The sequence below is a fragment of the Natator depressus genome, chromosome 1 (assembly GCF_965152275.1).
Source record: "Natator depressus isolate rNatDep1 chromosome 1, rNatDep2.hap1, whole genome shotgun sequence".
NCBI classification, from domain to species: Eukaryota; Metazoa; Chordata; order Testudines; family Cheloniidae; genus Natator; species Natator depressus.
Window position 1 is genome coordinate 343,874,805 of NC_134234.1, and position 26,621 is coordinate 343,901,425.

General features: G+C 45.9%; 1 protein-coding gene across 1 annotated transcript in view; it reads right to left on the minus strand.

The window, feature by feature from the left end:
- TNPO3 (transportin 3) overlaps positions 1 to 26,410 on the minus strand; it is an 80,571-nt gene extending 54,161 nt beyond the window's left edge. The window contains exon 1 of the mRNA XM_074942762.1: positions 26,145 to 26,410. Within this exon, the coding sequence (XP_074798863.1) occupies positions 26,145 to 26,279 (135 nt within the window). The 5' untranslated portion in view covers positions 26,280 to 26,410. The remainder of the gene's footprint in view (positions 1 to 26,144) is intronic.
- Positions 26,411 to 26,621: the final 211 nt, after the last annotated feature.

Consider the following 26,621-nt stretch of genomic DNA (forward strand, 5'->3'; position numbering starts at 1 on the left):
ACAGAAGATGCTGTATCAGGAACTGGAATTTTTAAAATTTAGTCAGTCTGAAAAAATGTGAGTTGATGATGTCCCCGGCCCATGGCAGCCGAAGTAGTTCCAGGGGAGATAGTGGAAATCACCAAAATGCAGTGGCTGTTTGGGTTCCAACTTTAACCATTCAATCTCTGAGGCCACAGGAACTGGGAGCTTTCTATAGGTTACAGTCAGTTTGGGGACAGAGAGTGGCATATCACTGCAATGGAGTCATTATTAAGTGGAAGCAGGACTGTCCTAAGTGGTCCTAGCTCCTGTCTTCAGATGTTGGATGCTCTCTGGTGTGGGTTTCAGGAAGGATGAAGACGCATCCCGAGGAGGGACCATGTAGCAAGTTACAGATGCACTCTGCTTTGAAGCTGTGATGATAAAGACTCAGCATTCCCCCTCACCTACATGTACGCTCTGCTCCTGACCAGACTCCCAAGGACGCATCCAGTTGTAGGAACAAACGGGCCTGTCCATAGGGTTAGATGAGAAGCCCTAGGTTCTCCCACTTTCGTGATCATGGTAATCCAGGTATCCTAACCAAATAATGTGGGAAGTTACATTCTGACTCCATAAGTTCCCACTGAGTTTCAAAAAGGTAACAACATTCTCTGGCCCAAACTATTCTACAGCATTGTTGTTTAACATCTGCAGTATCCCACCTCAGAGGCAGTCTTCATCACCAGAGAGACAGATTTTTCTTGTTCTATTCAGGTCGGAAAAACCAAGCCCAGCATGGTGTCTGAACTGTTTAGAACACCCCTTGGAATTACTTTAATGAAAGGAAGTTTATTAAAAAAATAAGATGGCTTCGTAATGTAAGACTCTAAAATAGCCTTGTCAAAACAGAGAGGTTAAGGGTTAAGATAAAGTTCTTTAGTCTTACATGCAAAGCTCAAATAATTAGTTAAATTTGCACCTATCAAGGTTAAGACTGGCTACAGGTCTGGTTTCTTCAATAAATCTTTTAAGAGTTATACATAATCTTGCTTGTGTAGAAGATTTTTGTTTGGTCCCTGCAAGTACCTTTGTCATACTGGGGTCAGTATTTTACAGCAGACATAGTAAGGGTTGAGAACTAAGGGAGGACGTACAGTGCAGAAAGGGAGCCTTAAAGCTTCAGACTCCTCATCCGTACGTTCTAAAGATCCACACCCAATAGGCTTTGTCTCAAAGAACCAGCTTCCACAGACAGATAAAACAACAAACTATTTGAAGCGTGACATCTAGCAACAACATGAAATATGAGATTTCCGTGGCTGTAACAAGAGACACGGGTAAATAAGGGGACTGGAGAACTGAGAGACCATACTCACACAAAGATGTAATACTGCTTGCAAAGAGGAATACCCTCTCTCAGTTTTAATGAGCTGCCAGATTAAAATTCATAAATTTAAAAAAAAAAGACTACCTTAGCAAACTTAACACCTTCGAACAACAGAAGTGAAATATAATTTACTTTTCAACTGGTTACTAGTAGTCTGCTGAGTAAATCAGCTCTGACAATGAAAATAGATCTATTTCAAATCAGTTTCACTTTCTAGTTTGTAAATACATTAGGGGAACAGGTTTCAGTGGTAGCCCGTGTTAGTCTCTATCAGCAAAAAAACCCTGAGGAGTCCTTGTGGCACCTTCGAGACTAACCAATTTATTTGGGCATAAGCTTTCGTGAGCTAAAACCCACTTCATCGGATGAATGCAGTGGAAAATACTGTAGGAAGATATATATACACAGAGAACATGAAAAAATGGCTGTTGCCATACCAGCTGTAACGAGACTAATCAATGAAGGTGAGCTATTAGCAGCAGGAGAAAAAAAAACTTTTGTAGTGATAGTCAGGATGGCCCATTTCAAACAGTTGACAGGAAGGCGTGAGTAACAGCAAGGGAAAAAATTAGCAGGGGGAAATAGTTTTACTTTGTGTAATGACCCATCCACTCCCAGTCTCTATTCAAGCCTAATTTAATGGTGTCCAGTTTGCAAAATTCATTCCAATTCTGCAGTTTCTCGTTGGAGTCTGTTTTTGAAGTTTTTTTATTGGAGAATTGCGACTTTTAGGTCTGAAATTGGGGGAACAATATCAGATTGCAAACAGGACAGAACATTCGTAACCCCTTCTGCCACATACCACATTGAGGCCTAACTAAGCAAGGTGGCAAAACAAGTGCCATCCTCTCTCTCTAACTGGTCAGAAAAATAGCACCGTCTAATCACACACAGACCTGGCTATGGCGATTCACATTCATGATCTCCAGGCAGTATTATTCCAACCAATATCTAGGAACGAAGCCACATCCACCCACAGAAGTGCCAACTTGTCGGCAATAATTTGTCTGCTTAGACACACAGGTTGCCATACCACCACCACCTGGTGCGTCACGCTCTGCACTGGCTCCCTGCTGCATACACGTCCACTTCAAGGCCTGATATTCAAAGCCATCTAGGAGATCGGTCCTAACTGCCAGAGATGGCCTCTGCCTCCATATTCATGGCCTCCCACAAGAGCTTCATTCCACCTGAACAAAAGAGTCTATTAGAAGGGCGGCACACGAGTTGACTCTCCACAGGAATTGGCCCTCGACTACCACAGTCACTTCCATGAAAGAGAAAGCAGATCTCTCTGCTTTCAAAACTCGCTTCAACTCAGCTTTCCCTCCGTGTGTTATAAAAACACAGTATACCCACTCTTGCCCCCACATAGCCTATAAACTGATCAGATTATTTCTCCAACAGGCTGGGGAGAGAGAGGTAATGCTATGTCTATTTTCAAACACTTGGGAAGCACTTACACATTGTATGATATGATGTAAGTGCCTAAACAGATTCAATCTTCCAACAAGGCCTCGCTCCCTGGACTGGTACAATCCACAGTTCTAGGGGGAAGAGCTGGCGGTATATATAAGAGCTGTGTGATTTAGAATTAATTCTGAGAGGAGTCACATCTAAAAAGGCTGCCTTAGATAAGAGGTTGAGAACAATGATAAGAGGAAAAATTCTTGTGGCTACTCAAAGCCACCTACACACAGGACGCAATGTCTGAAGATATCAGTGAACCGTATTTTCCGCTTCTGTACAAAAAACAACAAAACACACAAACAAACAGAGATAGGACCCTTTAAGAACCCTAACACACCTGTAACTGCATTAGCACAAAGACAAGCGTGAAACAGATATCAGCACTGTGCAACGAACATGTGTGAATTTCATTTCTAAAATGCCACAAATAACCCCCACACATCTATTTCTACATTCACATCTTTGAGGAACTCACTGATTGGTTGGGTAAGGAAAGGAAGTGCAGCCTTATTTTCTACTGGACAAAGCCTCCCACGCACAGGAAGAGAGACTGGCACATTGCTTCCAATCTGCACTGAGTTCAGATTGAATGATTGAAAACACAAAAGCCTCCCTCTCAAATTAAAAATTCAATGGGGTACTCACCAGGTTAAAAGCTCTGTATTTACTTCCACTAGCAGCATATTAAAATAGAAGCATTTTCAATATTTACTTCCCACACTTTATACTGTTTACATTCTCCATTTCTCTCTGTTTAGACATTGAAAAGAAACTAGCCAGTTTCACTTTTGTGGACAGTCTGTTTCTAGTATATTTCATAGGTGTCTTAGTGTTTGGGTTGCAAAAACCTACAGGGGAATGTTTTTCCCCCTTTCAAAAAGCTTTCTACTGGAATTTTGAAAAACAGTCATGGAATCATTTCCAATGGCATCAGTTTTGTAAAATGCTTGTTTTTACAAAGCCTAAATCCACGCTAAATTTCATACATCACTATCTTTTTAGCTGATTGGGAGGAAAACGTGGAGGAGGGAGAGGGGAAGTCTACACTGGAGTTAGCCTCGAAAGAATAAAGTAAATAAAACTATACTGCTATAACCCAGGTTTAATTTCACCTTTTTTTTAAAAAAAAGTGTTAGTTAACCGGCATTAATACCAATCCACACGGTCTTCTGAACATCGGATGCCCGGGAACGCAGGTCTCTGTTGCAAGTATATATTGCATGCTATTTTTATGAACTTGTTCACACAGATTGGAAGCTAGCCAAGTAGCAGTAAAACAGAGACTCCTCCACGGTGGAGGTCCTATTCTGAAATACACATTTATCAAATGAGCAATGATCGCGTACACATAACATCTGCATTATATAGATAAAAATAAACTCAAAACCTCCAGGAGATAGCATCTTTTATTTAACTCAAAACACAGGGTGCAGATTTTTTTGGCCCAGTGGCTTCTGCATTTTGTGGTTTAAAGACCTTGGAATACTCCCTACAGGTGAGTAAACCAAGGCCATGCACAGAAAGTCTTGAGGGTTGTGGAAAGCAAACTTCTTATAAGACACTCCCTTAGCTAATTTCCTACCCACATGCATTACATTTCTGGAATAAGTGATAGTTTAAAAGAAAAACAGAGTGACTTCTGAAGGAAGGAGCAGATGGACAAATCTGAACAGCTCAAATAAATAACCAGAGAAGCACAATGCTGACTTAGATACCTTCAAGGGGAGGAACAACTAGACACAGAACCAGACAAATCAGGGATGGCATAGTATTTACCAGAGGTGGTTACCACCCTGGGGAAAACTAGTTAGTCCCAGTTTAAAGCATTTTCTATTTTAAAAACTGTTTCATTAATGCACACAACATTACACTTAATTTTAATTACATACTAAAATCATAGATTAATCTAAAAAGTTTAATCAGTTTTACAGCTATATCAGAAAATGAATGATTGGTTATTTCATTCACCAAAGGTAACTGAAGCAGGTATTTATGAAGTCACTGGGAGGTGCACTATCTTCAATTCAACAGGTTAATCATTAATATTTGGAGGATTTTCTTACCATGCTGTATTAGGAAGAGAATATCACCAGACAGACATTTAAATTGTTTTATTTAACTAAAAACAACAACATTAAGTATTCTGGATTCTTTTCTTCAACAGCAAACATATAATATTTTAATAAAACAAGAATATGTCCCTCGCTTCTCACCTTTATCTCCAGACTTCTTCCCCTTGTCCAGATCTATTCCACTCCCAACAATCTTCTATTCACTGAACTTTTTAAAACTTTGCACTTCGAGAGTGAGGTAAGGGATTGACTCTGTGTACACAAATTTGCAGAGGGACAATAGAGTTGAGGTTTGTTATTTCTCACCTCTCTGGAGACATAAATCCAGTTTGAGAACTGCAAAACTAAGCATCTCTGATGGTACCTTCTAGACTGAGCACTGAGTCCCATTGGGTAGATAGAAAGATTAACCTAAATAATCTATAGAGAAGCCTCTGGATCTCATTTACAAAACTTTTCTTAAATATTACATGAATATATTGTTTCATACAATAGAATTAGAATTTATAATCCCTAGTCCATGATGAGATATCTTTGAGCTATAATGTATCTTAATTAAAAGTACGTTTAGATACTCAAAAAGCATTTTATCAAAAAAATCCGATTTAAATAAAATAATCCAATTTTTAAATTTTTTTAAAAAAATAACTGATTTTTATCCACCCTGTTATAGGAAAATGACAAATAGTGCAGCGTTGTAGGCTTGACAGCATTAAGCAATCAGAAACACCCAGAGCTGCAGATAGCATTCTGAAGCAGAAGACCTACTCTCTCATGTAACAGATAGTTTGAGCCTATTCTTCAGTTTTGAATGGAAGTATCCAAAGCTTGAAAAGATTTGTTCTATGCTTGCTGGACACTGATGCAATTTTTCCCAGCTTCCTGATTTAAACCGGGTTTAAGCCAGTATTTACCAGCACCCTGTCCTAAAAGTGTTTTTTGTTGGGAAACTGCCAAAACAAACAGATTAAAATATTAAATAAATTTGCTTCCCATGATGATTCTAGTAAAAAAAAGTCTGATCACATCCACTCATACTGGCTTCTCAGTTGCACTCAATCAGTAGGGCCGTATCACATGACTTATGTGCCCATTGGAACCAACCAACACAAGTCAAATATCCAATAGTCATAAGCCGCTGATGCATAGTCTAACCACGGACTATAAAAGTTATTCAGGTTAGTTGAGAATAATGAATACCAAGAAACCCTTAATTTGCTCAAAGACAATTTGTGAATGGAAAAAAGGATCTTAAAAACTCAGATTATTCACTGCAAATTATTTCCCCAGTTCAGGTTACAAACTGGCATTATTTAAAAAAATAAATAAATAAAAATCCCCCCCGCCCCCAGATTGGCAAGCACTTGATCAGTGTAAGTGCTGCTTTGAGTATACACAGGATGTTGCTGAAACTCTAAGTTGCTGCTAGGGTTTGTTAGGCCGATGGTCAAACAAAGAGTTGAAGTGGCTCATGGCTCAGAGCCAATTACTTTTATTATTGAACCAACAGGACAAATCAGATTACACCCAAGGGGGTTGGATTTGTTCATCGGACATGAAACAAGCCTCTTATTCCAGGTTCATAAACTATGCTGCAGCTTCAACACAAGTTGATGCACTACGGGTATGTCTACATAGCAAAGAAACAAACCAACCAAACCCCACATCAGTGAGTCAACTGGGTCAACTGACTCAAGCTCACACTATGGGGCTAAAAATGGAACATTTATACTGCTATTTGTAGCCCTGCAGCACAACCCCGACCAAGTCAGTTGACCTGAGCTCTGTGACTCACTAACATGGTTGTTTTGTTCCCCCACGCCATGTCAACGTACCCTAAGTGACTGCCATAGAGAGTTAAGTTCTCAGATGGTCACAAGAAAGGCGGTGAGGAAGGCAGGGGAGACCATAAAGGATTTTCTGTTTTTTCTATCCTTCAATTAGTTCCTCCCACAAAGTCATAATTACCCAGTGTATAACACTGTACACGTAGGAGTTGGGATTCTATTCCTTCCTCTGCCGTTCACTCATTGCACAACCTTAGGCAAGATAACGTCTCTCTGTCCCAGTTTCAAGTACTTTAAGCTCTACGGACGGAGTCCCACAGAACTGCTCGATGGTATTGATAAAAAAGGGCCAGTAAAGAGACACTGCTCCTTACTACCAAGTCGAGGTAAAGTGCTTGCATTTCAGTGGTGTTTGCTGCCCTGGCTAAGAGTTTATATAATGAAATTCAACTCAGAGGGAAGACTGAGAACATAGTAACAGCCAGACTGCGTCAGACCAACAGTCCATCCAGCCCAATATCCCATTTTCTGAGGGGTGGCCAGGACCAGGTGTTTCAGAGGGAATGAACAGAACAGGGCAATTTCTCAAGTGATCCCTGTCATCCAGTTGCAGTTGTTGGCAGTCTGAGGTTTAGGGACACTCAGAGCATGGGCTTGCATCCCTGATCACCTTGGCTTACAGGTCCATCAATTGCTTTCCTCCATGAATTTATCTAATCCTTTTTTGAGCCGGTTATACTTTTGGCCTTCACAACATCCCAAAGCAATGAGTTCCACAAGCTGACTGTGTGTTATGTGAAGAAGTACTTCCTTTTGTTTGTTTTAAGCTTGCTGACTATTAATTTCATTGGGTGATCCCTAGTTCTTGTGTTACATGAAGGGGTAAATAAGACTTCCCTATTCACTCTCTCCCCACCATTAATGATTTTATAGACCTCTATCATACCACCCCCACCCCCCCAGTCATCTGTTTCATAGAATCACAGAACTGGCAGGGAGCTCAAAAGGTCATCTAGTCCAGTCCCCTGCACTCAAGTATTAGACCATCCCTGAAAGGTGTTTGTCCAACCTGCTCTTAAAAATCCCCATAAGCTGAACAGTCCCAGTCTTTTAAGTCTCTCCTCACATGGAAGCTGTTCCAGACCCCTAATCATTTGTGTTGCCCTTTCTGTACTCTTTCCAATTCTAATTAGGGTTGTCAATGAATCGCAGTTAACTCACGCGATTAACTCAAAAAAAATTAATCGTGATTAAAAAAAATTGTGATTAACTGCAATTTTAACTGCACTGTTAAATAATAGAATACCAATTGAAATTTATTAAATATTTTGGATGTATTTCTACATTTTCATATATATTGTATTGTGTTGTGTTGTAACTGAAGCCAAAGTGTATATTATTTTTTCACAAATATTTGCACTGTAAAAATGATAAATGAAATAGTATTTTTCAATTCACCTCATACAAGTACTGTAGTGCAATCTGTTGTGAAAGTGCAGCTTACAAATGTAGATTTTTTTGTTACATATCTGCAATCAAAACCAAAACAATGTAAAAATTCAGACCCTACAAGTCCACTCAGTCCTACTTCTTATTCAGCCAATCGCTAAGACAAAAGTTTGTTTACATTTACAGGAGATAATGCTGCCCGCTTATTTACAATGTCATCAGAAAGTGAAAACAGGCATTTGCAATTACTTTTGTAGCTGGCATTGCAAGGTATTTACTTGCCAGATATGCGAAACAATCATATGGCCCTTCCCGCTTTGGCCACCATTCCAGAGGACATGCTTCCATGCTGATGACCCTCATTAAAAAAAGAATGTGTTAATTAAATTTGTCACTGAACTCCTTGGGGGACAATTGTATGTCCCCTGCTCTGTTTTACCCGCATTCTGCCATATATTTCATACTATAGCACTCTCGGATGATGATCCAGCACATGTTCGTTTTAAGAACACTTTCACTGTAGATTTCATAAAACACAAAGGTGGTACCAATGAGAGATTTGTAACTGACCCAAGGTTTAAGAATCTGAAGTGCCTTCCAAAATCTGATCTGAACGGGGCGTGGAGCATGCTTTCAGAAGTCTTAAAAGAACAACACTCCAGTGCGGAAACTACAGAACTCGAATCACCAAAAAAGGAAAATCAACCTTCTGCTGGTGTGATCTGACTCAGATGATGAAAATGAACATGCGCCGGTCTGCACTGCTTTGGATTGTTATCGAGCAGAACCCGTCATCAGCATGGACGCATGTCCCCTGGAATGGTGGCTGAAGCATGAAGGGACATATGAATCTCTAGCAAATCTGGCACATAAATATCTTGCAACGCCGTCTACAACAGTGCCATGCGAACACCTGTTCTCACTTTCAGGTGACACTGTAAACAAGAAGCGGGCAGTATTATCTCCTGCAAGTGTAAACAAACTTGTTTGTCTTAGCGATTGGCTGAATAAGAAGTAGGACTGAGTGGACTTGCAGGCTCTAAATTTTACATTGTTTTATTTTTGAATGCAGTTTTTTTGTACCTAATTCTACATTTGTAAGTTCAACTTTCGTGATAGAGACTGCACTACAGTACCTGTATTACATTAATTGAAAAATAGTATTTCTTTTGTTTTTTTTTTCACAGTGCAAATACTTGTAATCAAAAATAAATATAAAGTGAGCACTGTACACTTTTTATTCTGTGTTGTGATTGAAATCAATATATTTGAAAATGTAGAAAACATCCAAAAATATTTAAATAAATAGTATTCTATTATCAACAGTGTGATTAATTGTGTGATTAATCACGATTAATTTTTTTAATCACTTGACAGCCCTAATTCTCATATATCTTTTTGAAATGGAACAACCAGAACCGCACACATATTCAAGGTGCGGGCATATCATGGATGTATACAATGGCATTATGATATTTTCTGTATTCTCTAACCCTTTCCCAATGGCTCCTAACATTATCATCTTTTTTGACTGATGCTGTACATTGAGCAGATGTTTTCAGAGAACTATCCACAATGGCTGCAAGATCTCTTTCTTGAGTGGTTACAGCTAAGGCCTTGTCTACACTGCCACTTTACAGCACTGCAACTTTCTCGCTCAGGGGGGTGAAAAAACACCCCCCCGAGCGCTGCAAGTTTCAGTGCCGTAAAGTGGCAGTGTAGACAGCGCTCCCAGAGCTGGTAGCTATTCCCCTCGTGGAGGTGGGTTTTGTTTGGTTTTTTTTAATACCACTAGGAGAGCTCTTTCATGTTCAAGCACTGCATTGCTAGTGAAGACATGCCCTAATTCAGGCCTCATCATTTTGTATATATAGTCGGGATCATGTTTTCCTATGCGCATTACTTTGCATTTATCAGCATTGCATTTCATCTGGCATTTTGTTGCCCAGTCACCAGGTTTTGTTAGAGCTCTTTGTAACTCACTGCAATCTGCTGGAGTCATTTTACACAGTATGTGTACACTGCATTTAGACACCCACAGCTGGCCCATGTCAGCTGGCTCAGGCTGCGGGGCTGTTTGGGATTGGGCTTGTCTGGGACCCTCCCACCTCGCAGGGTCCTAGAGCCTGGGCTTCAGCCCAATCCTGAATGTCTACACCACAATTAAACAAACAGTCAGCCTGAGCCCCTTAGCCCGAGACACCTAGCACAGTCCAGCCACAGACCCTTAATTGCAGCGTAGACATATCCGTATTGTCTGCATACTTTGCCAACTCACTGTTTACCCCTTTTTCCAGATTATTTATAAGTATGTTGAACAGTGCTGGTCCCAGTACAGACCCCTGGGGGACCCCGCTATTTAAATCTCTTCATTTTGAAAACTCACCGTTTATTCCTACTCTGTCTCCCATCTTAAACCAGTTACTAATCTGCGAGAGGATCTTTCTTCTTATCCCATGACTGCTTAGTTTGCTCAAGAGCCTTTGGAGAGAGACCTTGCCAATGGCTTTCTGAAAGTTCAAGTACACTATGTCCACTGGATCATCCATGTCCACGTTCGTTGACATGCTCAATGAATTCTAGTAGATTGGTGAGGCGTGATTTCCCTCTACAAATGCCATGCTGACTCTTCGACAACATACTATGTTCACATGGGTCTGATAATTCTGTTCTTTACTATAGTTTCAACCAGTTTGCTTGGTACTGAAACTAGGCTTACTGGCCCATAATTGCCAGGATCGCCTCAGAGCTTTTAAAAAAAAAATTGGCATCACATTATCTATCAGTCAGCCATCTGGGTCCAGAGGCTTTATTAAGTGATAGGTTACACACCACAGTTAGTACTTCTGCAATTTCATATTTGAGTTCCTTCAGAACTCTTGGGTGAAGACCAGCTGGTCCTGGCAACTTCTTACTGTTAAATTTATCAACATGTTCCAAAACTTCTATTGACACCTCAATCTGGAGCAGTTCCTCGGATCTGTCACCTGAAAAGAATGGCTCATGCTTGGGAAAACAAGGTTTTGGTTTCAGGAAGATCACTGCAACCTGATGGAAGGCAGGTGAACTCCGAATGGGACTTCTGGAAGAGCTGCAACAGGTTGCAGTTAGTCTGGAGATAGTAGAGGAACGTTTGCCATCTAACCACCTAATTTTAGGCGCATTGTACAGAAGAGGCCAGAGAAAGACCTTTACAGTGGTATTTTCAAAAGGACGCTCATGGTGAATGTTTTGCAGCCACACCCCAGCAAGCTTTTCACTAGCGTGGTCTACATCCTCCTCTTACTCTCCGCAACCCAGGAGAGATGAACCATCCATTTTAAAGGGTTTTGCCGCTGCATGACTCACTGCTACACACAGCTCTGAAACTGCCACCACCACTGAAATCGACTAAACCCCCTTTTACAGCACAGCCTGATAAGAGCTGAGTGTGTGTAACCCACCAATAATTATGCAAGGGATTAGTACTGCTTCTTAAACACAAACAACCCTCACCCCAGACAGTCCCGAGCTAGTTAAAACCTACGTCCACTCTCTCGGCGAAGAAGGCTCATTAAATCAGATGTGAGATCTAGTCCAGCCCCACCACTGACCTCCTATGACTTCGGGCGAGTCATTTCGTCTGTGTCTCAGTGTCTCCGTTACGTGGCAATAGCACTTGACTTCACAGGGCTATTATAGGATTTAATTGATTCACATCTATCAAGCACTTGGGAAGTCTGGATGGAGATGCTGAAGAGTGTGACGTATTATTCCTCAAACCACAAATTGGCAGCTGGAGGAGGTCAGACTGCTATTGTTAATAGAGGATTAATTAACTTTCAACACCATCCCACCCCTTTGAGGGGGACATTATTATTTCCCTTTTAACACAGAGGAAATGAAGACTAAAGCAGTGAGATTCCCTCTGTGGCCTGGACAAGTCAGATGTCAGAACAAAGAAGATCTATCTAACTCTAAAGTTCACCTCTCTCTAACTGGTAGTTGAGAGGAATCCTGTAAAGAATGGTTTAGACCAGAGGTTCTCAACCAGAGGTCTGGGGCCCCTAGCTGGCCACGAGCAGGTTTCAGGGGGTCTGCCAAGCAGAGCCAGAATTAGACTCGCTGGGGTCCAGAGCAGAAAACAGAAGCCCCACTGCCTGGGGCCGAAGCCCGGGGCCCTGCGCCCTGCCACCCGGGGCTGAAGCTGAAGCCTGAGCAAAGTAGCTTTGTTGGGGCCCCTGTGGCATGGGGCCAAAGGCAACTGCCCTGCTTGCTACCCCCTAATGCCAGCCCTGGCTTTTGTATGCAGAAAAGCGGTTGTTGTGGCACAGATGGGCCATGGAATTTTTGTTGCATGGGGAGGGGGAGGGGTGCATAACAAAAAAGGTTGAAAACCCCTGGTTTAGACTAATGACATGCTACGTTCGGAACGGAAACTAATTCCACCCCAATCCAGTCACTGGACCAAGACCTTTAGCGTTCTGAGGAACAGCTCAGGAGCCTCCTACAAAATCTTTCCACGCGGGGGGGGGGGGGGGGGGGATCTCTCTGAAAGCATCAAGCCTGGTGAGCATTAACAAAAAAGCGACAGAGCCAGCAGTGCGGTTAACCTGGAGACGAGCTAGGTTCTCAAGGAAAACATTTGCACTACAACACGCGAAACAGAGAGCACAGTCCACAGCTAGAAAAAAAGATTTCTGAAATCAATGAAACAACGAGCTCTCATGAGATGAGATGCGAGAGTTATGTCTCTATAAGGGGATCCTTTGAAATAGGTCTATCGTCTTGCTAGAAATCCTATCTGCCCCACTGTCTGAGCAGTAGTTTCACAGAGAAATGCTTGTTCAGTCACTATGGATTGTTTTTAGTGACAGTAACTTAGGTGGGGGGAGTCGTGCAGAGGGAATAGTTACAGAGCGATCAATTAAGCAAGAGAAGGAAGATAACAAAGGCTAAAAAGGAAAACTGTGGCCCACTAATTTATTACACCAGGCAACCCCAGATAAATACACATATGAATCATAACCAATAGGAATAAGGCTGGAGCCCAAATCACAAATTTACAACAGGGATGGGACCAGATGATAAACCCCACTGAAGGGAGAAGCCTTGAGCAGGAGATTTGACAGCCCTGCCTGCACTTCTTGATGAGAGATTCTGTAAATTAGAGGGCAAATATAGTACAGTCTACAGAGTCCTACAGAGCAGTCAGCCGGCTGATGCCATTATCTGTAGTATAGTGGTGCAGCCCTCAGGGACTTCCAGTCCCAAAATTCAATAAGTCATCTTGATAGAAGGCAGCTCTCCATAGGCTTCCCTCAACTGTTTTTAGTCACGTATGCCCACTCTGGTTTTGTACGGTTTCCCATTTTGCCCCAATGCCTGAATGAGCCTTATTCAACACAGGTCGAAAACCCATCTGTACTGATCACCACAAGCACCGTGCTTGTTCTCTTTGTACTGTACCATAACATGCCAGTCTGTGTCCTCAGATTGTCAGCAGCCCTCTAGGGGAGAGATGTAGTAGTTTAAGACCGCTCGCCTGACAAAAGCATCTGACTTTGTACTTACAAGCTGAGCAAAACTAAACACTTCTCTTGCTCATGTTTTACCCCTGTTTGAACATCCCCAAAATCATTTCCAGAGCAGATCTTTTAGGAGAACACCCAATCTTGATTTTAAAATTATCACTGACAAAGAATCCACCACAGCCCTTGGTAAGTGGTTACAATGGTTAATTACTCTCACTGTTAAGCGCATTGTTTGCTGCCATCCTCTCGTTAGTGAGGAGGTGCAGCCTGCAAAAATGACAGCTATACAACACTACATTTCAATCCCAGTAGAGGCAGTATGCATACTGGGACCTGTCATCTCCATAGGCTGAAACTCTTATAATACCAGCGAGAGGCTGCACTCAATTTTATGGAAATTAAGTGCAAGTCCTCAGACTCTTCAAAAGTAACCAGTTTGATCTTCAGCTGGAGTATTACTAGTTACCCAAAACTCCACAAATTTGATTCATCCTTTTACTCAATTTTTCCACTTATCAGAACCTGTGGAAACAGTCATAGCTTGGAATGTCTCTGAGATATCTAGGCACTCAGCTTCGTCCCACTACTTCCCAGGAAGTTAACAAGGAAAATATTTGTTCTCTGTCACAAAGGCTTAAGAACTACTAGCCCATAGAAAATTTGGAGCAGCAAGATTGTTAGACTGGTCAATTCTACAACTGCTGCCTAGGTCCTAAGTAGTAGTAAAAACTGACCGCAATACTGGAAAACTTACCGGAAACTCAAGTTGCACTGCTATTCCTTGGAAACTCTGAGCAGCAGCCAAGGACTTTGGGGGAGGATGGACCATACACAGGCGAGAAGAGCCAACCACAAGCCAAAGTCAATACAGGAGCACCACTACAGGTAAGTTTGTGTCACGACTTCTGTGTAAAGGTCCACCTTTCCAAGTCTTCTGTAATCAACATGCTTAGTTGGAGTCCTTTGAAATCTGATGTGTATCAGAAAGGTGCAGGGTAGGCTTAATGACCCAGTGTTGAGGTTATTTGAGCTAGGGGTTGCAGAGATTACATCCTCCCGCAGCAAAATTAGCCATTTTTCAAAAAGTTTCTAGGTAGGTCCCCTTCTCCCCCTGAGCCAGAGATTGGTCTCAGTCAACTGAGTTTTACCCATGGCACCCACTAAATCTATGGGGAACTCAAACTGAGAATGGTATTTAAGAAAATGTAAACTTGTGCATGCATAAGCGCCAATACAGAAAAATGGTTACAGGGTTTTCATTCCCATCATTTTATGTTTTAAAGCTTAACTCTTGTAAGTTCTCTAAAATCCAATCGGTTATTCGGATTGCTCTAAAATTTGGCTTGCCTTATAGGGGGCATGGGTAGCATTAGTGATCCAAATGTGGGGTCATTTGACGGAGGGGTTCCCAAGTTCCCTACCCAAAACAGTTTCCTGCTGCTGCTGGGTCCTGTTAAACTAGTGACTGGATGAATCAGACCTCTGAGACTGATGGACATGAACTCACCCTTCAATGAACAAAACTAAAGATAAATTAATCAAAAGCCCCCACCCAAGACAAAAGGAGTTTTAGACTGACTGGCTGGATGTTGCTATGATCTGAGTCATGGGTGGCAATTTTATTGTGGGTGGAAAGGAATCTGAGTATTTATGGAGGAAAACTGGACATGACTGCTTGCTGGGAGGGGGGTGATATTAGGAGGCGGAGTGGGGGAATAGGGAGAAAGGGGAAGGGTGTCAAGGGAGAGGAGAGAGGTTGGGGGCTCAGGTGAAGGTGGTGCTGGGGCTAGAGAGAGTGGAGGGGTGGGACACTGGGAAGAGAGACATGGAAGTCAGTGGCGGGGAGAACAGGGGCAGGGGCACCTGTCAGCCCCAGTCTCCCATCCCATGTGTGCACTCAGATCTGAGGGGTTCTTGCCTCTCTGGGAGTCTGAGCCCCTTCGCTGCCCCCATATATGTGCCAGGATCTATCGGGGTTGGACCCACCTCATGTGAGCCAGACAGGTTCTGGGGAAAGGCTTACCCTTTTGGGAGGGACTGAGGCCCCCTCCCTGCCCCCATGTGAGTCAGGATCTGGGGTAGTCCTGCCTCTTTGGATGAGGAGCTGTGAAGAGGTATACTTCATGCGTATCAGAGGCACTCAAGCACCCAGGAGGGGGACGGGAACACCCACTGAGATTAATGGAGCAGGTCACAGTCTCAGAGCTATTGTATTCACCTCCATGGGGTGTTCTCATTGAGCTGAGAAGAGCACATTGAGGTGAATGGGCCATTTCACACCTTTCAGAGCCTGCAATGCTGCAGATGGAGGTGTAAAGGAGGCCTTGCTCTCCATCATCTCTATCTTCCTGTGGCCTGGTCTACACTATAAAGCTAGATCGATGCAAGGCAGCTTACAGCGACCTACCTGTGCATGTGTCAACACTCAACTGGTCTCTCATTGATGTAACTGCAAATTGCCCCATTAAGCTGACTGACCCCTGGTCTACACTGCAGAATTACTCCGGTATAACTACATCGCTCAAGAGCGTGAATAAGTCACACCCCTGAACACAGTTACCGGTGTAGACAGTCTCTCACGGAGGTGGATTCACTAAGCCATCAGGAGAAGCTCTCACCCGTCATTTAAAGAGTGTCTCCATTAAAGCGCAGCAGCTGCACAGATGCAGAACTGTCAGCGTAGCTGTGCCCTGAGCAGCCCCATCTCCCCGAGCAGCACAGAGCCACTGCCAACACACACAGGTTGACGCAGTGCGAGTGCACACGATCTGAACCGCCCTCCAGCAGCTGTCCCACAATGACTACTCTGGTCACCATGGTGAACTCCGCGGCCCTGGGGCTGCGTAGCCTGGAAGCCCCCCTCCCCTTTAAAGCCCTGCAAATTTCTGAAATTCCTTTCCCTGACTCAGCAAGCACACCTCCGAGCTCTCCTTTGTTGAGTGCAACTGCCAAGCTGCCCATGCTACACGCTCCAGACACTGGATCTCCTGGGCCTGTGGGGACAAAAGGCTCTGCAGTCACAGCTCCGGACCAGCCACAGAAACGTCGACACCTACGAACAGATTCCTCAGGGGACCCAGGAGAAGGGATCAGGAGCAGTGCTGCATGGAAGCCGAGGAACGCAGCAAGCATATCAGAACGCCAAAAGAGATGCATGCCATACTCAGCTAAGGCCCCCGCAAGTCTTCCCTGCACACCCCCGTGGATACCTCCAAGGGGCCCAAGTCACAGAGCCCTGCCGGGAACAGCGAGAAGGTGGTGGTGGTGGAGAATGAGGAGTTTGGGGGACAGATGACTGGGGGATCCAGCTGCGCAACGAGCCAGGACCTATTTTTGACTCCACCGCAGTCCAGCCAGTCGGGCATGGATGAGCCTGATGCAGGGGAAGGAACCTTGGGTAAGTGTAAATTTTCAGTTGCAGGGATGGTGCCCCCAAAGTAGCAGGACACATTTCTGACTCAATAATTTACTCGAGAGGTAGTGGTACAACCAAGAGGGACAGTTGGTACCTGCTTTTCATTCCCCACTAGAGAGTTAGGCGGGAGAGAAAGGAGCATTTGGAGCAATTTGTCTATGGACACAGGGATGTCCTTTGAATCCTCCTGCGAGATCGACGAAACTTTCCTGAAGGCACTCTGCAATCTCTGCTGAAGGTTTCTAGGAAGGGCTGCTTTATTTATTTCTTCCTCCCACACTACTCTGCAATAACTTCAGCAGGCACCATTGCTGTACACAGGCTAACAGCATATGGGCCCAGGCAGCTTCTGGATACCAGCAATAACTCTGCTCTCTCTGCCTGTGTTACCCTCAGCAGTGAGATACCAGCTAAAAATCAACCCCGCCTGTGGAAAATGGCACCAGTATTCAGTGTCAATGTCCTATACTAGTAGATTGATGCAACCAGCCAATTCCCTCCTCATTGCCCCAGCCCCGAGTGGGCAATACTCAACATGGCTGGTGCTGCGACTGGTGCCGTACACAAGCAATCCCAAGCAGAAGTGAGAACATAGTGCCTAAAACTTTAGGTGAGCAAGAGGAGTGAGTTTGGCAGCTTAAGTTTGGGTAGTGAACAGAGTGACAATGGTACCTCTGGATGTTTTATCTGCAGCTGCTGCCATTGTGGCCTTCAGGGGCTCCCTCTCCACACCCATGGAACAGCCAAGCCAGATAAGGAAGAGATAGAAGACGACTTGGGATTTCATGTTCAGTGAAATCTTGCAAGCCAGTGCTGGGCTGGACTGTGATCACAGGGCCTGGGGGAATGAACGTTGTGGACAGCCTGGAGAAGGCAAGAATGGAGAGAAGAGAGACCCAGGAGTCAGAGTATGAAAAGCAGAGGGAGATGCACCAGGACATAACAGGGCTTCTCAAGCAGCAAACCACAGATGCTGCAGGCTCTGGGGCATCTGCACATTCAACAACCCCAGGCTCATGTGCCTCTGCAGCCCACTGTAAAAACTCAATATAGAGACCACCCTAAACCTCCCTCCAGATTCCATGTGGCATCAGGGGTCACTGAACTTCCCCCACCACTCCACCCTGGGGGACATTAAAGACAATCACAGCTTCACATACATTGACCCGTGAAAGCCATGGTTGTGTACCTACATGAACATAAGTGTTCTTTCCTCTTCATAGGTTCTGGTCTCAAAATTTATTAAGTTTTTAATGTATTTGTTTTAAAACAGCATGGGGTTGGTTGGGTGGTTTGTTTTTGTAGATCCTTTTTACAGAATAAAATTCTATTATTTGGAACATAATTCATCTTTATTAGTTCACAACACATGCTGCTGAGTGCTCAGCAGTTCTGAAAGCGGCCAGTTACCTGTTACTGCACACAACTCATAGGATCAGTCACAAACAAAATTAATAGGTGCATTGACAATGTTATATTCCTACATGCACAGCAACCACCACACAATTCCTACCAGGCCATAAAAAGAGCAGGGCCTGGTAGAGTATACAACATGTTACTGTGGCTCACTGTTAAAAATGGTCTTTCACAGCCTCCCTGAGCCGGATAGCTCCGCGTTGAGTTCTAATAACCCTTGTATTTGGCTGTTCAAATTCAGTAGACAGCCACTTCACCTCCGCCCTCCACCGGCAGAAACTTCTCCCTCTTTGCTTCTCAGATATTATGCAGGACACAGCAGGCAGCTATAACCACTGGGATATTTTTCTCACCAAGGTCCAATCTTGTGAGTAAACAATGCCAGCGTCCCTTCAAATGACCAAAAGCACTTTCAACTATCATTCTGCACCTGCTGAGCTGGTAGTTGAATCCTTCCTTGGTGTTGTCAAGGTGACCAGAGTATGGCTTCATGAGCCAAAGAGCCAAGGGAGAAAGGGGTATGCTGAGTCCCCAAGAATCACTATTGGCTTTTCAACATTGCCAGTGGTAATCCGCCAGTCAGGAAAAGGAAGTCCCTGTTTGCAGCTTTCTGAAAAATCCTGCATTCTTAAAGATGTGAATATCATACGCCTTCCTTGATCAGCCCACACTGATGCTGGTGAAACATCCCTGGTAATCCACCAGGTTGCATAACCATAGAAAAGTAGCCCTTTCTGTTGACGTATGCTGTGGCAAGGTGGTTTGGTGCCAACAGAGGGACGTGTGTGAGGTCTATCGTCCCTCCTGCAGTTTGGTATCCCCATTGCTGCAGATCCACCCATACACCATGTCCTGCACACTGCCCAGAGCCACAGTCCTGCACAGCGGGAGACGATTAATGGCCCACCACACTTGCATAATGGCAACCCCCACGATGGATTTTCCCGACTCCTAATTGACTCCCAACTGACCGGTAACAGTCTGGAATTGCAAGTTTCCACAGTGCAATTGCCACTCACTTCTCCACTGTCAGGTAAGTTCTCATTTTGGCGTCCCTGCCCTGCAAAAGGGCTGGTGCAAGCTCGGCACACAGATCCAGGAATGTGGCCTTATGCATCTGAAAGTTCTGCAGCCACTGCTCATCAACCCAAACCGGCTTTAGGATGCGATCCCACCAGTCAGTGCTTGTTTCTCAGGCCCAGAAGCGGTGCTCCACCATCTGCAGCTGCCCCATGAACGACACAAACAACCTAGACTTGGTTCTTGCTATGTCCCACTGCAACCTGTCCTCCAAAAAAATCATTACCAATCCTTACCCCATCTACTCAGTTCTTCTTGTGGATCTTCAAATACTGCAGGACAGTGCATCCTGTGCTTGCTACACTCATGACAGTAGTGCAGAGCTGTGCAGGCTCCATGCTTCTGTCTGAGACGGCAGACAGTGAGGAGTGTGCCAAGGGTTTATGGGATTTTGAAAAAAGGTACAAAAATGATGGAACACAGATAATATGCTATGGAGACAGTTGCAAACTTGGGAAATTGACCCTGTGTTCCCTTTTACCACTGTGCAGCTCATTTTGGCCCCATCATGCATTGTCAAAATTTCCCAAAAGACCACCTGCTGGATCATGGCGAATTGCAGTGAGATATCTGCCCATGGTGCACTGCACTTCATTGACACAAGCTCTCCTATTGAGTATGTGCATCGTTGAAACACGGAGCCAAGAACACACACAAGTGATGTATTACCTGTGGCAGCTGTATGGTGATGTAACTTGAGTTGACATAAGTTTGTATCATAGACATGGCCTGTTTAAAGGACAATGTGCTCTAAAATCTGCACATTTGCATGACTTTTCTTGAAATGTGCTATGCTTTATGGGAGTACACAGCAAGGTTAGTGACCCAAATTTCAAAAAGTTTTTGGGTGGATTTTTCTTTGCACCAAGCTAGAGAGCAAACTAGTGCTGTGATGTGGGTCAAAATGGTCTCAATCGGTCAGTTTTACCCAAAGTAGCACATGGCACCCACTAAGTCTTTGGGGAACCCAAATTGTGAACAGTATTTAAGACCATGTTCACTGCTTTGCTTACATAGATGTGTAGGCTGGAAGAATAAAGTGTGCATGCATCAATAAAGAGAAAAGGCATGAGAGGATTTCTATGCAGCCACTTTATGCTTGCAGGAGTAGTTTTAGGGAACATGCCAAGACCACTGCCCACGGTGAACATCCCACCACTGATGTTTCAAGCCTGAACCTTTGTAGACCTGTGCAATAAATATGTAACAACCTACGTTGCTTGATACAAAAAGATGTATGTTTTGTACCCTCTGATGTGAGCAAGGGAAAGAGCAGCACGTGTACCTTCAAGATCCAGTACGCATATTTTCAATGCCTCCACCATTTAGCGTGGGTACATGTACCATGCGGACTGAACCTGGAGTGTATCTAAATAATTTCCCATCAGCTACTGTCAGCTCCAGGGTATAGAAGAAATCCTGAGGATGAGTGAATGGGTTGTAGAAGGAGGTGAAGAGCTTGCACATTTCAGCAACTGGTGTTGGCAGAGTAAAAGTGTGTGTTACTGGGGTGCATTAGAGCATTGCTGAAAAAGGGTAGGGTTAAGGTTTCCTGGGCATCCTTAACTGTGGATTTCCTGATTTTTAGAACTTTGAGATTTACTCAACTCAGCACTCAACAGGTCGACATACTACCAAGGAAACGTCACTCTTTATGACTATAGCTTTTTTGCCACTGAATTAGAATATTGGTCTGTTGAGTTAAAAATATCATCACACTACAACAGGCCCCAGCAGAGACTAGGGGCTATTAAAAGATTACAAAATGGGCCAAGCGGATGGGGGAAACAGTAGGCAGGATAAAAGTTTTAACACAGGCCCATGTGACATCATCATAAGCAAATTAGGGAAATGTGGGTTAGATGAAATTACTAGAAGGTGGGTGCACAACTGGTTGAAAGACAGTACTCAGAGTAGTTATCAATGGTTTGCTGTCAAACTGGAAGGATTTATCTAGTGGGGTTACTCAGGAGGTCAGTCCTAGGCCCAATACTATTCAATATATTCTTTAATTACTTCAATGGAGCGGAGAGTATGCTTACAAAATCCGCAGAGGACACCAAGCTGGGAGGGGTTGCAAGCACTTTGGATAACAGGATTAGAATTCAAAACGACCTTGAGAAATGGGAGATTTGGTCTGAAACCAACAAGATGAAATTCAATAAAGATAAGCACTTAGGAAGGAAAAAATCAAATGCATAACTACAAGATGGGGAATAACTGGCGAGGCGGTAACACTGCTGAAAAGGATTTGGTGGAGGGCATAGTGGATCACAAAGCGAATATGAGCCAACAATGTGGCGCGGTTCAGAAAAAAGCTAATATTCTGTTGTGTTTTAACAGAAGTGTTCTATATAAGACACAGGAGGTAACTGTCCCACTCTATTCAGCACTGGTGAGGCCTCAGCTGGAGTAGCGTGTCCAGTTCTGGGTGCCACACTTTAGGAAAAATGTGGACAAACTGGAGTGACTGCAGAAGAGAGCAACAAAAATGGTCAAAGGCCTAGAAAACCTGATCTAGAAGGAAAGGTTAAAAAACACCCGGCCACATTTAGTCTTGAAAAAAGATGACCAAGGGGGAACGTGGTAACAAGTCTTCAAATATGTCATATGCTGTAATAAAGAGTCAAGTCAAAGTTTCCCCAAGCCAATGGCTCATTGGGCTGATGCGTTTAAGGCACGTCAGTTTCATAGCCAACGGTACACAAGGACACAAGTACAATGTGGCCAGCATCACATCCGACTGCCTATGACTGCCCTAATCCAATGGATCAGATACCCATTTTGCAGTTGGGTGAACTGGAGGTGGCCCTTCTGTGTAAGATCACGCAAAACTCAAAAGTCCCTTGAAGGTAGGACAAGATGTCGTCAGCGTAATCGGCAGCAAAAGACATTTATTAGATATTAGGAGAAACTTTCTAACTATAAGGATAGTTAAGCATTAGAGTAGGCTTCCAAGGGAGACTGTGGACTGACCATCACTGGCCAACCTGTTCTTAAAAACCTCCAAACACCTCTCACAGATGGTCTAGGTTTAATTTGTTCCTGCCTCAGCACCAGGGGCTGGACCTGATGACCTCTGGAGGTCCCTTCCAGCCCTATATTTCTATGGTTCTAACCCATTCCCAACAACCAGGAAGCATTGGGTGCAGACAAGACAATATCCTTGAATCATGACAAGACTGGCAACACTTTATATTGGCTTCTAGCTAGTAGATTTAGCCCTCTGATTAATGTCTTGTAACACCATCCGGACCTGTCTAGCATCAATCCCCTTGAAGATTCAGAAGCCAGGAAATAGCACAGTACTCCAAACTTATTGATTAGTTGAGAGTTTCCCAGCATGTCACTTACAGGGTCCTTAAATGTGGCTTGTAACTGCCATTAGATCTGCCATGTTAGATACAGAGATAGGCTCCAAGAAGTTGCCAGAAAGCTCAGGCCAATACTTCTTGGAAGGGGAGAAGGGAGTCAAATAAGCAGTGTCGAATTGATGCATCTTATCATACAACACAAAAGAAGGGATGTTTATAATCCCAGCAAAAATGAAAACTCAAGAATTTGTCATTCACATTTCCTCCTTTTCAGACATTGCAAAGATTGTGCAAAAGAAGGAGAGCCTGCCTTTCCTGTCCCCCATTAAGGAAGTATGCTTCCCTGTGAATGCTCAGGGAGGAAGAGCAGGTCTTTCTGTTTCAACAGAGCATTTTTGAATGAACGAAAGACCTAGAAAAATTCACTCACCAAGTTGGAATTTTACAGGGAAGAAGGGGAAAAAACAAAACAAACAAAAAAACCCAACAACATTATTTAGAAACCTAGTGGAACTTTCTGGGGGCTGCTGATAGTTTGAGAACTTTCTTTGAATACTGAGGAGGGAGGGAAGAGAAATCCCTTCAACAATACTTAAAATTAAACAGCAAGACGATATTAAAATTAGGAAAATAGGAGAAAAAAATCACAATATTGCATAGAGTTTGAATAGAACTAATAAAAGGTTATGCATCTAAATGTAAGAAAAGCAGAAGTCTGGATCTAGACAGGAGATAATGAAAGACTTTAACCAACACTATAAACTGACAAGACAGAAGAGGAAGTCTAAGTAGAAAAGCATCAACCACAATACAATACATGATCAATACCATGGGTATTTGTAGCAGGTCTCATCAATAAATTTTTGGGGACTTTCATGGGCCAATTTATAATTGTGTATATATTAAGTTTCTCTCTAGTTAATGCATCCGATGAAGTGAACTGTAGCTCACGAAAGCTTACACTCAAATAAATTTGTTAGTCTCTAAGATGCCACAAGTCCTCCTTTTCCCTATTTAAGATACAAAGCAATTTTTATATTTGTTATAAAAGAATAGATCTGTTAATAAATAGACTAAAAAGAAAAAAAAGAGCCATTACAAAGGAAGACATCTCCGTTAGGAATAAACTATTAAGACAAAACCACAACAGCAATCAGTAGAGGAAGTGAAGTCTCCCCCTGCTGTCACAATTCACAGAAGCTGAACAGGGCCAAACTACAGGGGAGCTCCGAATTGGAAAAGTACTGGGGTGGAGTCCTAAAGTAACACGCTGTGACCCATGTCTGTTTATCTTGCTGTCAGGGCAGGGAAAATTGCCTATAGTGAGATGCAAAATCAAATCTTTCTTACAATGGTAAGATAATCCGAACGGTTAGACTACCTTGCAAAAATTAGTTTGCTTTACTGTATGTCCTCAACTATACATTTTATCTATTTTTAACCACAACTTGCATATTAGCAAAACTTTTTGTTAACTGCTCCTGAATTTCAGATTCTAACTGGTGTAACACAGTGTAATAAAAATCCTTGTGTCAGTATAGTACTTTAACATGAGGTTCTTAACTCCTGTTAGTAAAAACGTACGTGTCACAAAAATCTAGCATTATTACAGAACAAGCAGTATCAACACCAAATCCCTGATCTCACTTCAGACAACACAGATAAGAGGAGAAAATATGCAGTTCTTTCTGGAACAAAGAGATTATTTCCTTTCAAATATTTGGGACTCCTGAAGGCAACAACTAGAAGCCTGGACTCCGACCATATAAGCTGCAGTCTCCAGAACTTGAGGACTCGTCTGCAGGGGCCAGGGTATATTGTCATTTCCATGCCCACAGAGCTGGTAAAGATCAGCAGGAGCGAGCGCAGGGTTGTTTGCGGTCTAGCGCCACCCCAGATGGCTGCAGTGATCCCTGGGACTCCATAAAGCCCTTTCGGATGCTGGGGGCTGGGACGCCCCAGAGAAACACGAGACTGCTCTGGTTTCAGGCTGGCGAGCAGGGAGGTTCAGAAACCGGAGCCCAGGGGCAGGCAGCTAACCAGGAATCTCGCAGGAGAACCAGTGCCCAGGGCTCCCACGTGGAGCCAGCTCGCCCCCCACCCCAACGCAGAGAGGGCCCGGCGCCCCCTCCCTGTCTCCGGAAGGGGGGAGAGGCCGGGCCCGGGTCCGGGTCCGTCCCCGCCCGCAGACACATTCAGCCCCGGCCTGCTGCCCTCCCCGCACGCGTGGCGGGGACCCGAGAAACCCAGGCCCCGTCTCGGCCCCGGCCCGGCGCCTGCTGCGGGAGCCAGACCCCGGGGAGGGCGGTGAGTCTCCCGGTCCCGGCCGCTCCGACCCCGGCCTCCCCGCAACACGAGGCCTCCAGCCGGCCGCGCTACAGGCCTCCGCGCGGGCCTAGCCCTGCTGCCAGGCCTCCTCCGGCGCACGGGGCCCGGCCCGACCCAGCTCCGCCCCCAACGCCAGCCGGCGCCGCGCTGGGGCTCGGGGAGCGCCAAGGCCGGCCGCGCCGCTCCCGGCCCCTCGCCGGGGCCGCCCAGGCTCCGCCGCCCGGGTCCCCCTCGCCGCGGCGGCCCCGCGCCATGGCCCGTCCCGGGCTCCCCCCCGCGACCGCCCGGCCCGCGCAGGTCCCCAGGGCCCGCTCCCGGCCCGAGGCCCCGCCCGGTCCTCCAAGGCCCCGCTCCCGACCTCTGCAGCTCCCCGGGCCCCGCTCGCCCTCGCCGAGCTCACCCAGCGCCACGGCCCGGCCCGATCTCCCCGGCCCGGCCCCCCGACCTGCCCCCGGCCCGGCCAACTAGTCTCCCAAATGCTCCCCGGCCCCCGCTCCCCGACCTACCCCCGGCCTGGCCCCCGCTCGCCCTCGCCGAGCTCACCCAGCGCCACGGCCCGGCCCGATCTCCCCGGCCCCGCTCCCCGACCTGCCCCCGGCCCGGCCCCCGCTCGCCCTCGCCGAGCTCACCCAGCGCCACGGCCCGGCCCGATCTCCCCGGCCCCGCTCCCCGACCTGCCCCCGGCCCGGCCCCCGCTCGCCCTCGCCGAGCTCACCCAGCGCCACGGCCCGGCCCGATCTCCCCGGCCCCGCTCCCCGACCTGCCCCCGGCCCGGCCCCCGCTCGCCCTCGCCGAGCGCTCCCGGCTCCCGGCCCGGCCAACTAGTCTCCCAAATGCTCCCCGGCCCCGCTCCCCGACCCCCGCTCCCCGACCTGCCCCGGGCCCCAATCCCCGACTTGCCCCGGCCCGTCCCGGGCCCCGCTCCCCGACCTTCCCCGGCCCCGCTCACCGATCGCTGCAGCTCCCCCAGCCAGCAGCTCGCCCGCTCCTTGCCGCTCGGGTCCGGGTCGTGGTAAAGCGCCTGGACCGCCTGGTACACGAGCTGCAGGCTCGGCTTCCCCGCGCTGCCCCCGCCGCTCTCCATGGCTCCGGGTCCCGCACAGGCCGCTCCGCGCCCGGCTCCAGCCCCTCAGCAGCCGCCGCTCCAGGCCGCCGCCATCTCCTCGCCCGGCCGTGTCCGTTACCGGGAGGGGCGGTGTCACCCCGAACGCGGCCCCCCGGAAGCGCGCGGCCCGCGCCCCGCGTTCCGCCCGCGCCGCGCTCCCGCCCGGCCGCCGCGGAGCCCGCCCGCCCAGCCAGCCCGCCGCGCGGATACGCGGCTGCGCAGCCACCCCCTCGGGCACCGCCCGCGGCGCGCTTCCGGCCGGTGCCCCCGCCACACCTGTCCCCCGCACCCGGAAGTGACCTGCGCTGAGAGGCGGGAAGG